Source organism: Megalobrama amblycephala, linkage group LG7, assembly GCF_018812025.1.
Source record: "Megalobrama amblycephala isolate DHTTF-2021 linkage group LG7, ASM1881202v1, whole genome shotgun sequence".
Lineage (NCBI taxonomy): Eukaryota > Metazoa > Chordata > Actinopteri > Cypriniformes > Xenocyprididae > Megalobrama > Megalobrama amblycephala.
Window position 1 is genome coordinate 54,187,734 of NC_063050.1, and position 13,437 is coordinate 54,201,170.

The 13,437-nt window shown below is 36.4% G+C and overlaps 1 protein-coding gene across 1 annotated transcript; it reads right to left on the reverse strand.

Moving 5' to 3' along the window:
* Nucleotides 1-1,094: 1,094 nt before the first annotated feature.
* LOC125272895 (CD48 antigen-like) lies at nt 1,095-13,005 on the reverse strand. The gene is made up of 5 exons (XM_048198061.1): nt 12,789-13,005; nt 11,735-12,031; nt 11,393-11,641; nt 4,819-4,901; nt 1,095-1,199 (listed from the first exon to the last, which is right to left on the reverse strand). Exons 1-5 carry the CDS (start codon nt 12,844-12,846, stop codon nt 1,095-1,097), a joined length of 792 nt encoding a protein of 263 aa, XP_048054018.1. The 5' UTR covers nt 12,847-13,005.
* Between the last annotated feature and the right edge of the window lie 432 nt (nt 13,006-13,437).

Genomic DNA, 13,437 nt, shown 5'->3' on the forward strand with positions numbered 1-13,437 from the left:
GACTTCAGTTAGTACTCAGTTTAATGTAATTTTACTGAGTCAACATGCTCTTGAGAAATACGGTTGTTTTACTGATTCATCAGCGGTAAAACAGGAAACAGTCAGACCAAAAACCAGAGCACATACTTTATGAAACGAAAGTGAAATTGTGAAAAGTGCCAGAGCTGGACATCTTAATGTTTTACATCAATATTTAAGTTCAGGTCTGTTCAAAATGCTGAAAGCTCTAGATTTAGATGTTTTATGTTTCCTTAGAGCATTTTTAACAAAGATAAAGACTGAATAATTAATTATAACACAAAATCAGTATATTCAAGAATGTGAAATAAAATAACTTACATGATACTGTAACACTCTCACTTTTTTCTTCGCTGACAGGATTGTGTGTCTCGCATGAGTACGGTTTATTCTCCTGACTTGAGTAGATGACAAGAACACTTGAGGATTTATTTCATTCTGGATGTGTTTTCCATCTTCATACCAGGATACAGTCAGACTCGGATATTTTCTGTTTTCCACGTCACAGGTGAGAGTAGCATTCCCATCAGCGGTGCAGTTGATCTTCACAGTAGGTTTAGGACCTTTTCTGTAACACAAACATTGTGGTTATTTCCTAAAACTGTAACTACTATAGAAATATAAAAATATAAAATTATTGTGTTGGAAGGGTAGAAATATTTGTCATCTTACCATATACTTTAATTTCTGTTTCTCCTTTACCCTAAGAATCTTTCAGTCAAAAGTTCTTAAAAGAACCATTTATTTCTTATTTTATAAAACATTTTTATAATCTAAAGAACCTTTTTCCACTACAAAGAACTTTTTGTGGAATGGAAAGATTCTATGAATGTTAAATGTTCTTCCGGATCCATAAATGCCAAAAGTGACAAAAGTGAATTTAGAACTTTCTACAATAAGTTAAAACTAAAACATGATTTATGGTGATTTATAATATTGAGTTGATATAAAATGAAGCAGTATGCATGAGAACAAATGTTAATGTGGATTACCATTCTTAATATCTTTAAGTCACATCGTATCTTTTGATCTCAACTTCAGTCTTTTAACATTTCTGTAGAAAATGAAGTCACAACCTACCAGAGAGTGCAGCGAAGCCACACAAGATCAATATCAGACTGTACTGGAAGATCATTGCTCTTCTGAACACAGCAAATGTTCCAGAACCTTCTCACAATCAACTGGAGGAAACAGAAAAAAAGAATCCTGTTTGCGATCAGAGAGTTGGAGGTTATGCAGACAGAATCATGAAAATGAAGATGACACGGAGCTTCACAAAAAAAAAAAAAAAAAAAAAAGATGTTCACAGGGGTGGAAATATGTCATCTAATGTGCTGCAGAATGCATCTGATGTTTTGAGATGTTGGCCAGCTTTTTTTATATTGATCCTGCGGACTAGAAAGCTGGCAAGCAACGATTTAAAAAAAATGTTTTTCAAATGTATAGATAGATAGAAAGTCTGAATGAAAAGGTTCTCAACTGGTGGATCATGACCCAAAAATGTTTATAATGGTGGTTTTAAATCTACTAAGTGTCGGGCCAACAAAAAAGAGAAAGCCAGTGCATCCGATTGACTTGGTGGTAGTGAGAGGTTCTCAGATGCCACACCAAATATTGCTATTATGGGGTCTGGTTTTATCTCCTTTCCACACATATATGAAAATGTCTCAAACACAGCAGACCAGAATGATCCTAGAACTGGGCATACCCAAAACATGACCCAAAGTGGCCTCATATCTGTGACATCTAGAACATGTCGGGTCTGTTTCTGGGAATATTCTTGCCAGTTTACTTCTAGAAAAGTGTAGCCAATGGATTATGTTGAATTGCAGTAGTCCATGTCTGACACAAATAGATGTTGAATAAATTCGCCTAATGGCTGATTGCCAGACTGCTTCTGTAACTACACTTCCCAAATCCTCTTCCTACTGTTTCTTTAAAAAGTCTAAAGATGGAGAGGCTGCTCTTTGAATCAGACTGTACACTGTTGATATCAGACCTCACTCAGATATATTCAAGTCAAAGAGCTCCTCAATCCAACTATGAGGAAGAGGGGCCGAAAGGGTATTACAATTTTTTTTGACTAGACTTTGCATCTGCAGATATCTATAAAAATTAGATTTAGGTATATCAAATGCTTTAATCATATGTTCAAAAGAGACAAAACTACCGCCTTGAAAAAAATCCCTTACACACCTGAGTCCCTTTCTAAACATGCCTGAAATGCATGATCAATTAAGGATGGTGGAAACACTGCATTGGGAGTAATGGGTAACAAGGAAAGTGCTTGTTTTTGCTTAAAGTGTGACCTAAACTGAGCCCATATTTTAGAGAGCTAGTCACCAATGGGTTGCTTGTCAAATACTTCCTGTTGAGTGGTAGTGGGGCACAGAGCATTGAGAACAGAGACTGGACCACAAGATGCCTGTTCCATCTCCACCCAAACAGGTTCGTTCTCCTTATTCAAATGTTCTGCCCAATAGATAACTTTACCAATATTACATGACCAATAATAATATATAAAGTTGGGCAATGCCAGTCCCCCTTCTTCTTTCTGTCTTTCTAAAAAAAAAAAATATTTCCTGATTTTTGGAATGCATTCATTCATTCCTTTATTTAACCAGGTTAAAAAACTCATTGAGATTAAAATCTCTTTTACAAGAGTGACCTGGCCAAAAAAGCAGCAGCAGTAACATAGACATACAAATACACATCAAGACAAAAACAAAATAGATTGTAACAAACATTTGTGTTTGAAAAGCTAAGAGACAAGTAAGATGGAGTTAGACCACAGACAGACTTATAAATAAAACAATACCAGTAAAACAATATTTCAAAATGATTTCAAAACACTGCTTCAGGAAGCATCAGAGCACAAATGAATCAGTGTATCGAATCATGATTCAGATCGTGTGTCAAACTGCCAACGGCTGAAATCACGTGACTTTGGCGTTCCGAACAACAGATTCGATACACTGATTCATTATGCGCCGATGCTTCCTGAGGCATTGTTTTGAAATCGGCCATCACTAAATAAGTCGTTATTTTGTTTTTTTTGGTGCTCCAAAAATATTCTCGTCGCTTTATAATTTTAACATTGAACCACTGTACTCACATGAACTGATTTAAATATGTTTTTAGTACATTAATGGATCTTGAGAGAGAGGAAATATCATTGCTCCCTATGCAGGACTCACGGAGCCATTGGATTTCAACTAAATATCTTAATTTGTGTTCTGAAGATTAACGAAGGTCTTACGGGTGTAAAACGACATTAGGGTGAGTAATAAATGAATTTTCATTTTGGGGTGAACTAACCTTTTAAGCTTAAGTTTTGAAAGTTATTTATCAATGTGTGGCTTAAAGGTTAATCGATTATCAAGTAAAATACCCAGGTACTTATAACTTGCAACACATTCTATTTTTGCTCCCTGAGAAGATATTATATCAGGTAGATTACTTGATACAGCTTTAGAATTTGAAAAAATCATTAGTTTAGTTTTATCTATATTTAAAACTAGTTTAAGTTGACATAGACGAGATTGAACAATATCAAACGCTGACTGTAGATAGTGAAGAGCTTGTGAAGCTGATGAAGCACAGCAATAAATTGCAGTGTCGTCTGCATAAAGATGGTACATTGGGAATGTTATCACAAATATTATTTATATACAAAGAAAATAAAATGGGTCCCAAAACAGGCCCCCTGAGGGACACCATATGAAGGAAGATAAAAGTTTGTCTAACTCCTTAAAGAAAGATTTGGGGATAAACAATGGTAGCCTGACTACGTCAGACTTCCTACTTCCGCTCAATTTCATTTCGCTTCTGTACTCAGTCTGATACAGCGTCAGAGCTTTGTGTTTGCCACCGGTCTGGAAACAGCCGGGCCAATCAATGAACAGAGGGCGGGCTGAGAGCCGTGACATAGATGCTAAGCGCCGAGTTTTACATTGTAGGTTAGAGAAATCGAAAACCGAAACGACCGCGGAAATGGGAAACGAGACACGGGATGCAAACTTCGGGATGCATTAACTTCGCATAATCTGCAAAAGTCGTTTACAGCCATGTTCACTCCGGTATTTCGCTCACATCATCATGTGTTTACAACAGGTTTACAGTGGAAGTTCAATCATAGATTTGAGTTCGATGCATGATGTCTGTGCTTCGATGCGGCTGTACAGGTGGATAACATACGTCATAACTAAACGTATCTGATTGGCTTACGGGTAACCAATGATTTTAAACTTCAGACAAGCGTCCCCTAGCGAGAGAGAAAACACTTCTCTATTATGCCATTCCAGACTCTGTCTACGAAGCAAAGTGAAGTAGCAGAGTCTGGTATTACCAGGCTAAAACAATGGGACATTTCGTAATAAAAATAAAAACCTTGGCAGAACAATAAAAAAAATATATATATATAAAAGATGGTAATATTGACCTCTATGATGTTCAACACACATAATCCTGTTAAAATCTCAGGAAATTTAGTTTTAATGTATCATGACCCTTTAATTATAAAAAACAGTTTTTGAGAAGATACATTTCTAGGAACGTTCAAAAATGTATAATTTTATTCAAATGACTGTATTTAATATTTTTCAAGCTCAACAAGCACAACAGCTTCAGTTTGATCTTTTCGTTAAAAATACAAATGCTCATTGCATAATTTTAGAGGAGATGAAGACGTTGCTGATCTTGTTGGTGCTTCATGTGTCGCTGACAGCTTCAATATGCTCAGATGATGAGAACTCATATTAGCAGCAGCAGAAGGACTCCTCCGCTGGCTAGGATGCTCACCATGATCCATGAAGGAGAGTCAGAGTCAACGCCAGAGTCAAAGTCATTATACCTATTGCTAGAATCATGGTCATTGTTTCCACCTATAAGAGAGGAACAATGTCTTGAAATCAATAACAAACAAGTGTATTATTACATCTGTTTTAAGCTGTTTTAAATCCTACAAACTGCATCATGCATAATACTGTACAATCTAACGTTATTTCATGAGAGTCAAATGTTTAGACACATTTCAATGAATTTACTTATAATAACCTTAAAAACAATTTGATCTGAGAATTTCCATTTTAATGCCTAAAATTAGTTTTGTAGGCGAATATAGTTGTTTAAAGTATACATTTCGTTTTAACGTCTACTGCTGGATGGTTTGAATTGGATAGTGAAGTAAAGCATCAACAAGTGTGCAACATTCATATTTCTCCTTCAGTAATGCTTAAAAAAAAAAAAAAGCAGTAATACTTTTTGAGTTTAGCTCAAAATACCCCACAGATATTTTTTTTTTTATAGCATGTTAAATTTGTCACTCGTGTTAGCAGCGCTGATTACCGCAGACTCACTGAAAATGTCAGAAACTGTTCAGCCTTTAATGTTTGAACCAAAGTCGGACATTGATGGAGAGACTCAGGAAGAAGTGACAACAGAATGCAACTGGACATTTCTGAACGGTTAGCTGATGAATTTATGTAGCTGATGTGAGATATCTTAAAGTTATTGATTGCATATTATGTCATGATAATCTATAAATAGCTCATGTAAGAACTGTTGCAAGATCCTATAGAGCCAGAGAATATATGCTGCACGAAGATAGAACAGGTATGGTTTAGTTTAATTATGGTTATTATTTGTCATGTTGTCATCTTGCTTTTACATCTCATAATTCTGACTTTTTTTCCTCAGAATTGTGAGATAGATAGGAATTGAGAGAAGAAAAAAAGTCACACTTACCTTTTTTATTTTCTAAGCATGGTAGAAATAAGCTTTCATAGGTTCTACATGTGCAAGGGGGGGAAACCATAGAGATGCACAATCCAGCACACAATCTTACTCCTCTCCCCTAACTCTTCTTCTCCCTTCTCCTGATCCAACTATTCCTCTCCTCCTTCATCTATTCCTCTCCCTCACCCTTTCTCTCTCTGTTCCTCTGTGTTGTTCTTTATCCACACTGAACAAAAATTCAGAGTCCTATTGGGTCCATGTAATGAAAAGAACTTCAACACCATATGCCTCCAAATTAGAGCCCCTAAAGGGACATGGACATGGTGGTAGAAAAAAAAATTGGGAAGGGAGAATTTTTTTTTGTTTTCAAATCTTTTGCGTTCCCTCGCAAAACTTTTGCGTTCCCCCGAGAAACTTTGCGTTCCCTCGCAAAGTTATAATCGTTCCCTTGCTGTGAGCTCGGACAAACACTTCCTCTTTTATGTCCCGCTGGCTGGCAGTAGTGTTTCAGTTAGTGACATATGTTAATAATGCACACAAATAATGCGCAGCTCTTAGAGTTTGAACTTGTTGGACTCCAATATAAAGAAATGTAGTCAGTGCTTATGTCAAGCAGTTCAGCTGGCAGTATATTCACAGATTCGAGCTTCCCGGATTAATAACTCGTGAGATAAACGTTGTTAAAACACAAATGCAACTACTTCCAATCATAGTAACCTAGACAACGAGCAACAACAACCCAATTTTCCTCAAATGTGCTTTATAATCTATAAATTGGTCTCTATGGCTGCGTTTACACTTGGCATAATATGCGATCACCGTGATCCGATCAAGCAGATCAGATCATTAGCTAATCAGGACACAGCGCGTTTATATTTGATCACATTAAGTGGCCTCTGTGTCTGAATAACTGATCTGATTTCTGTTTCACGCACAATATTTAAATTAGGCGCGTTTGAAAGGCAGATGCTTCAAATAGCCTCATATAAAAAAAAAAACCTTTCACTTTAGTCTCTATCAATGCAGTGCAAACAGCACGGAATTTTTGTGATTTATTCCACAAAAGTACAATCGATTACAAATAGCCCACACAGCAAAAGGACGCCGCGGAGGTATCGCGGCTTCCGGAACGTATCCGCGAACGGACCCGTATCGATTAAAACCTTACCTCCACGGCGGGTCCGTTTGGGACCCGCAAATTGATACAACCGTTACAGTAAAGGCGCGTGCGCGTCCGCGGATCCGCTGATTGACAGTAGAATTTACGGCGCCGCCCGGAGGTGGAGCTGATCCTCTGTGCGGCGCCAAAACGAATGTGAGAGTCACGCGGATTTGGCGACTTGAATGCGGATCCGCCTACTCTCCTGCTGTGTGGGAGAGAGCATAATCTACAAATTTAAGTTTCCCAACATTAATCTTGTATGGTGAAAAAAATATTTCGATGGATTTCATGACTGAAAGGAGCACGCAAGCATTTGTATTGTTTGTGTAATATGTAACGGCAGAATCCGAACACTTTGTATTAAAGAAATAAAAGAACGCACATCACATTAATTAAAACTAAACAAGGGTAGGCTATACGACACCAGATAAGAGTAAAGGCGATACAAATTAAACAATGTCCTATTGCTTTCATTCACTACAAGTCACAAGTCACATCATCCAGGTTTAAAGTTATTAAGTTAAGAGTGCAATATTGGAAATAAAATGAAACCATCTAAACGAGGCGATCGCGTATGTTTTTATAACCTTGCACAATTAAAATGAAAAATGACACACAGGGTTTCATGCAAGTCTAAATAAGCTGTTTTAAAGATAGAAATTTATTGTAAAGTTCAAAGAAGTTTAATTTCTTGACAAAACTGCGTCTGTCCATTATTTTCTGACAGCCACGCGGAGAAACTGGGCGGAGATTTAAATGACGTCGCCCTCTGAATGTAGATACGATGGCTGAATCGCGTTTACATTACACTGAGATCCGACCACAATGCGTCCTCGACTACCTCCAAACCAGGACACGTTGATCGGATAACATTCCGATCACAAACGCGTTTACACTTGTCTTTTCAATGCGTATGTGGAAAACATCCAGATACAGGTCGCATGTTAATGCCAAGTGTAAACGCAGCCTATGAGCAGGCGGCGGAGATACACGTCTGAAGGGACCGTCTGAAAAGTTCAAAACCCTTTTGCTCATTTTATATTATGTAAAATACTCAACTTCACTGTAACACACTGTACTGTCACCAAATTAATTTCAATTTTATTTTTTTTAATTATTAAATAAAATAATAACTTCACTGTTATTAGTAAAAATAATAAATAAATTGTAATGTCATCAAATCCAGTAAGCAATTATCATGCAAAAGCTGTTGTATGTAAGCTGTGTACCAACATCATTTGTGTAAAGGAGGCCTTTTGTGCTACTTGCCAAACTAAGTGTTGTAGTACCTAACCAGCAGGACGGCAGTGATGTATAAACTGAATTTGGTGACAGCACAGTGTGTTACAGTGAAGTTATTGAGTATTTTTCATAATATAAAATGAGCAAAAGTGTTTTGGGTTTTGCACTTTTCAGACGGTCCCTTCAGACGTGTATCTCCGCCGCCTGCTCATAGAGACCAATTTATTATAAAGCGCATTTGAGGAAAATTGGGTTGTTGTAGCTTGTTGTCTAGGTTACTATATGATTGGAAGTAGCTGCATTTTTGTTTTAACAACGTTTAGCTCACGAGTTATTAATCCGGGAAACTCGAATCTGTGAATATATTGCCAGCTGAACTGCAATAAGCACTGATTGCATTTCTTTATATTTGAGTCCAACGAGTTCAAACTCTAAGAGCTGCGCATTATTTGTGTGCATTAATAACTATGTTACTAACTGAAACACTACTGCCAGCCAGCGGGACATAAAAGAGGAAGTGTTTGTCCGAGCTCACAGCAAGGGAACATAATATATTTGAGAGGAAACGCAAATATCTTTATGTGGGAACGCAAAAGTTTTGCAAGGGAACGCAAAATATTAAAAATAATAATAATAATAATAAAAAAAATCCTCCCATCCCAATTTTTTTTCCACCAGCATGTAAAATTTCCTCCCTTCCCAATTTTTTTTTTCCACCGCGTCCCTATAGGGGCGCCGTAGTTAATTGACTGCATTTTGTGTGAAAACGACATGAACTGTGATAATGTTATGGCCACAACAGACGGATGTTCTGCTAAATGTCTTTAGAGTTTTGAAAATATAACTACAGATTGGACAAAGGTTTGTTAGCAATTGAAAAAAAAAGTGACAACTTGAGTTTTCTCAACAACTTCAATAGGGAAGTTATTGGTATAAGGTATTGTAATTGTATTATTACAATAATAATAATATGATATTAAAATTAATATGATAGTTTCTTCCTTACATCTGCTATAATACAATACAGGGAGTGCAGAATTATTAGGCAAGTTGATTTTCTGATCATATTTTTTTCCCAAGCACATTTTACCAATTCCAATCCACATCAATCTTAATAACTACTATTAATATTGTTTTTAATCATTTATAAGTGATATATAATTGTTCATGAAGGCTGGAAATGAAAAATGCCTTATATTCAGGTGTTCAGAATTATTAGGCAAGTTTTCTTTTACAGGCAAAATGAGCCAAAAAAGAGATTTAACTCAGACTGAAAAGTCAAAAATTATTAAATACTCATGAGAAGGACGCAATACTAATGCAATACTAGAAATTGCAAAGTTAAAGCATGACCAAGGGACAGCAAAATGCTAATTGGGTCAGCGGGGTCAGACAAAAACAGGTGGAAAAGAAAAGACACATGTTAACTGCAAAATAATTAAGAATTAAGGTGAAGAATTAAGTGTGAAACCATCAGGAACCCTTTAGTCTCCAGCGCCACCATTTTCCAGAGCTGCAACCTACCTGGAGTCTCCAGAAGTGCAAGGTGTTAGGATCTCAGAGACTTAGGTTAGCTAAAGAATCCTAAAAAATGACCTGCACTTGATAAGAATCACAAGCTGAAGTGTTATAAAATACATGAAGACTGGGTTTTAATAGGGCTTATAGACAGACAGCTTGAGAATGACTCCTGATGGACCAGCACCACATCCTCTTGTACCACTGTTTGAAGAATTTATCCAGAATCTGGCAGTAAGGTGTTTGAGTTCACTTTTAGTCCATCTCTTATCCTGAAATGTCTGTCTTGCAGAGATGGACTAAAAATGATCTTCCAAAACTTACTGCCAGATTCTGGAAGATAAATTCTTCAAACAGTGGTACAAGAGGATGTGGTGCTGGTCCTTCAGGAGTCACTCTCAAGCTGTCTGTTTATAAGGCCTATAAAAACCCAGTCTTCATGTATTTTATAACACTTCAGCTTGTGATTCTTATCAAGTGCGGGTCATTTTTTAGGATTCTTTAGCTAACCTAAGTCTCTGAGATCCTGAGACCTTGCACTTCTGGAGACTCCAGGTAGGTTGCAGTTCTGGAAAATGGTGGCGCTGGAGACTAAAGGGTTCCTGATGGTTTCACACATAATTCTTAATTATTTTGCAGTTAACGTGTCTTTTCTTTTCCACCTGTTTTTGTCTGACCCCGCTGACCCAATGAGCATTTTGCTGTCCCTTGGTCATGCTTTAACTTTGCAATTTCTAGTATTGCATTAGTGTTGCGTCCTTCTCATGAGTATTTAATAATTTTGACTTTTCAGTCTGAGTTAAATCTCTTTTTTGGCTCATTTTGCCTGTAAAAGAAAACTTGCCTAATAATTCTGCACACCTGAATATAAGGCATTTTTCATTTCCAGCCTTCATGAACAATTATATATCACTTATAAATGATTAAAACAATATTAATAGTAGTTATTAAGATTGATGTGGATTGGAATTGGTAAAATGTGCTTGGGAAAAAAATATGATCAGAAAATCAACTTGCCTAATAATTCTGCACTCCCTGTATGTCTCGAGAGTATATTAGCTAATAAATACGTGGATCCGCTGTTGTAAGTAGATTGTCCTGATGGACTGGAGGCAATATTTTTGTTTAGCATGCAAGAGATTCTGGGTTCGAATCCATTAAAACCAAAGATGTTCGTCAGTGATTGTATATCAAGAGCAGGGAGACGTTTATTTGTATTTTGTTTTGTGATTCAATAACGAATAGAGAGTCTCTGCAACAGTTAAGCGATAGATTGAAGCGCTCGTCCGTGTGAACACTGCGCAGTGTGCACGAGCGCCAAGAGAACACTGTTGCGCCTCTGATAACAGCGACAACGAGCACTCAACATGTTTTCAAAAACAACACATCCCAGCGCCAGATCGCCTATTATTAACACAAATTGATAATAAAAATGATTTTTTTTTTTTTTTGTATTAGATATCCGCGAGATGTTTCAAAAAGTGATGGGGACAATATCGACCCTTTCAAAAAGTGGTGGGGACATGTCCCACCCGCAAATTACGCCTATGAATATTTAAGTTCAGGTCTGTTCAAAATGCCGAAAGCTCTAGATTTAGATGTTTTTATATGTTTCCTTAGAGCATTTTTAACAAAGATAAAAGACTGAATAATTAATTATAACACAAAATCAGTATATATTTAAGAATGAAAAGCATGTGAAATAAAATAACTTACATGATACTGTAACACTCTCACTTTTATCTTCGCTGACAGGATTGTGTGTCTCGCATGAGTACGGTTTATTCTCCTGTACTTGAGTAGATGTCAAGAACACTTGAGGTTTTATTTCATTCTGGATGAGTTTTCCATCTTCATACCAGGATACAGTCAGACTCGGATCTTTACTGTTTTCCACGTCACAGGTGAGAGTAGCATTCCCATCAGCGGTGCAGTTGATCTTCACAGTAGGTTTAGGGACCTTTTCTGTATCACAAACATTGTGGTTATTTCCTAAATATACAATCTTATTTTGTTATTATTATTGTGTTGGAAGTGTAGAAATATTTATCATCTTACCATATACTTTAATTTCTGCTTCTCCTTTACCCATTTCTGTACCATCAGAACTAGTAACAGTGTATGTATATGTGCCCGTGTCCTTCAGACTAACACTTTGAAATCTTAATGATCCATCTTCTTCCTTAGATACACCTTCAGCTTTCACTTTGATTCTCCCATCTCTCCAGCGAAGAATGTCACCGTTTCTGTCATGTACCCATTTTATCTCATAAGGTTTCTCATTGTTTTTTGTTCTCAGCTTCATGATGCAGGACGTTCCCACTAGTAGATCTTTTCCACATGTCTCTGTTGAGACTTTAATAAATAAAATAATATTAGTATTTAATAAATCTCAAAAGGGTTCAACTGCTCATGTGGTTCACTGTGAGGAAAAGGCATAAAAACAGAATGAATAATTCTCAGACTGGGTTTCTTTTTAAAAGTTGATTTAGAAACTAACTTTAGACAAAACTATTGGACACCATTAAATATTCTGTTCCCACCAAGAAATATGATACAGTTCATTTAACTCACGCTGACTCCTATAACAACAACAGGATCTGTCGTCACAAACGGGGATCTGCATTAGGCAGAATTTAAACAGTAAAATTTGTGCTTGATAAAATAAGACTTTTGACTCAAACTCTTATAGTTACTGAAATACCCAGATTGTGACAAACTCTGTGAGACAACTATAAAAATAAATGTTCTAAAAGAGAGTTTTAGCAGCAACGAAGAACCATTTATTTCTAACATTTTAATAATCTAAAGAACCTTTTTCTACTACAAAGAACTTTTTGTGGAATGGAAAGATTCCATGAATGTTAAATGTCCTTCACAGAACTATAAATGCCGAAAGTGACAAAATGAATTTAGATCTTTCTACAATAAGTTAAGACTAAAACATTATTTATGGTGATTTATAATATTGAGTTGATATAAAATGCAGTATGTATGAGAACAAATGTTAATGTGGATTACTATTCTTAATATCTTTTAATCACATCATAACTTTTAAATCTCAACTTCAGTCTATTAACATATATTTATACAAAATGAAGTCACAACCTACCAGAGAGTGCAGCGAAGCCACAGAGGAACATCAATATCAGATTGTATTGGAAGATCATTGTTTTTCTGAACTCAGCAAATGTTCCAGAACCTTTTCAACAATCAACTGGAGAAAACAGGAAAGAGTCCTGTTTGTGATCAGAGTTGGAAGGTATGCAGACAGAATCATGAACATGTCAGAACATGGCAGAAATGTGATACCAAAAAAAAAATAGGATGTGACACCACAGGAATGGAAAGATTTCATCTAATATCTAATGTGCTGCGTGAGGCAGAATATAGAATGCATCTGATGTTTTGAGATGTTGGCCAGCTATGGATCATGATCAGCTATGATCCTGTGGACTAGAAAGCTGCCAAGCAACGATTTAAAAAAAAAGTTTTATATAATGTATAGATAGATAAAAAGGCTGAATGAAGGTTTGTTCTAGATGTTTTTCATATTTTCTCACACTGGATCTAGGACAGTGGTTCTCAACTGGTGGATCACGACCCAAAATTGGTTTGCATATCTGTACCAGAGACCTGTGGCTTAAATACATAAATGTCATACAATGCTGCCATCTTGTGAGCAACTTACCTTTTGAAATGCCTTAAAATGATAAAGAAATGACACATGCGCATTAAGACAAGTGATCTGCATCTAGTCT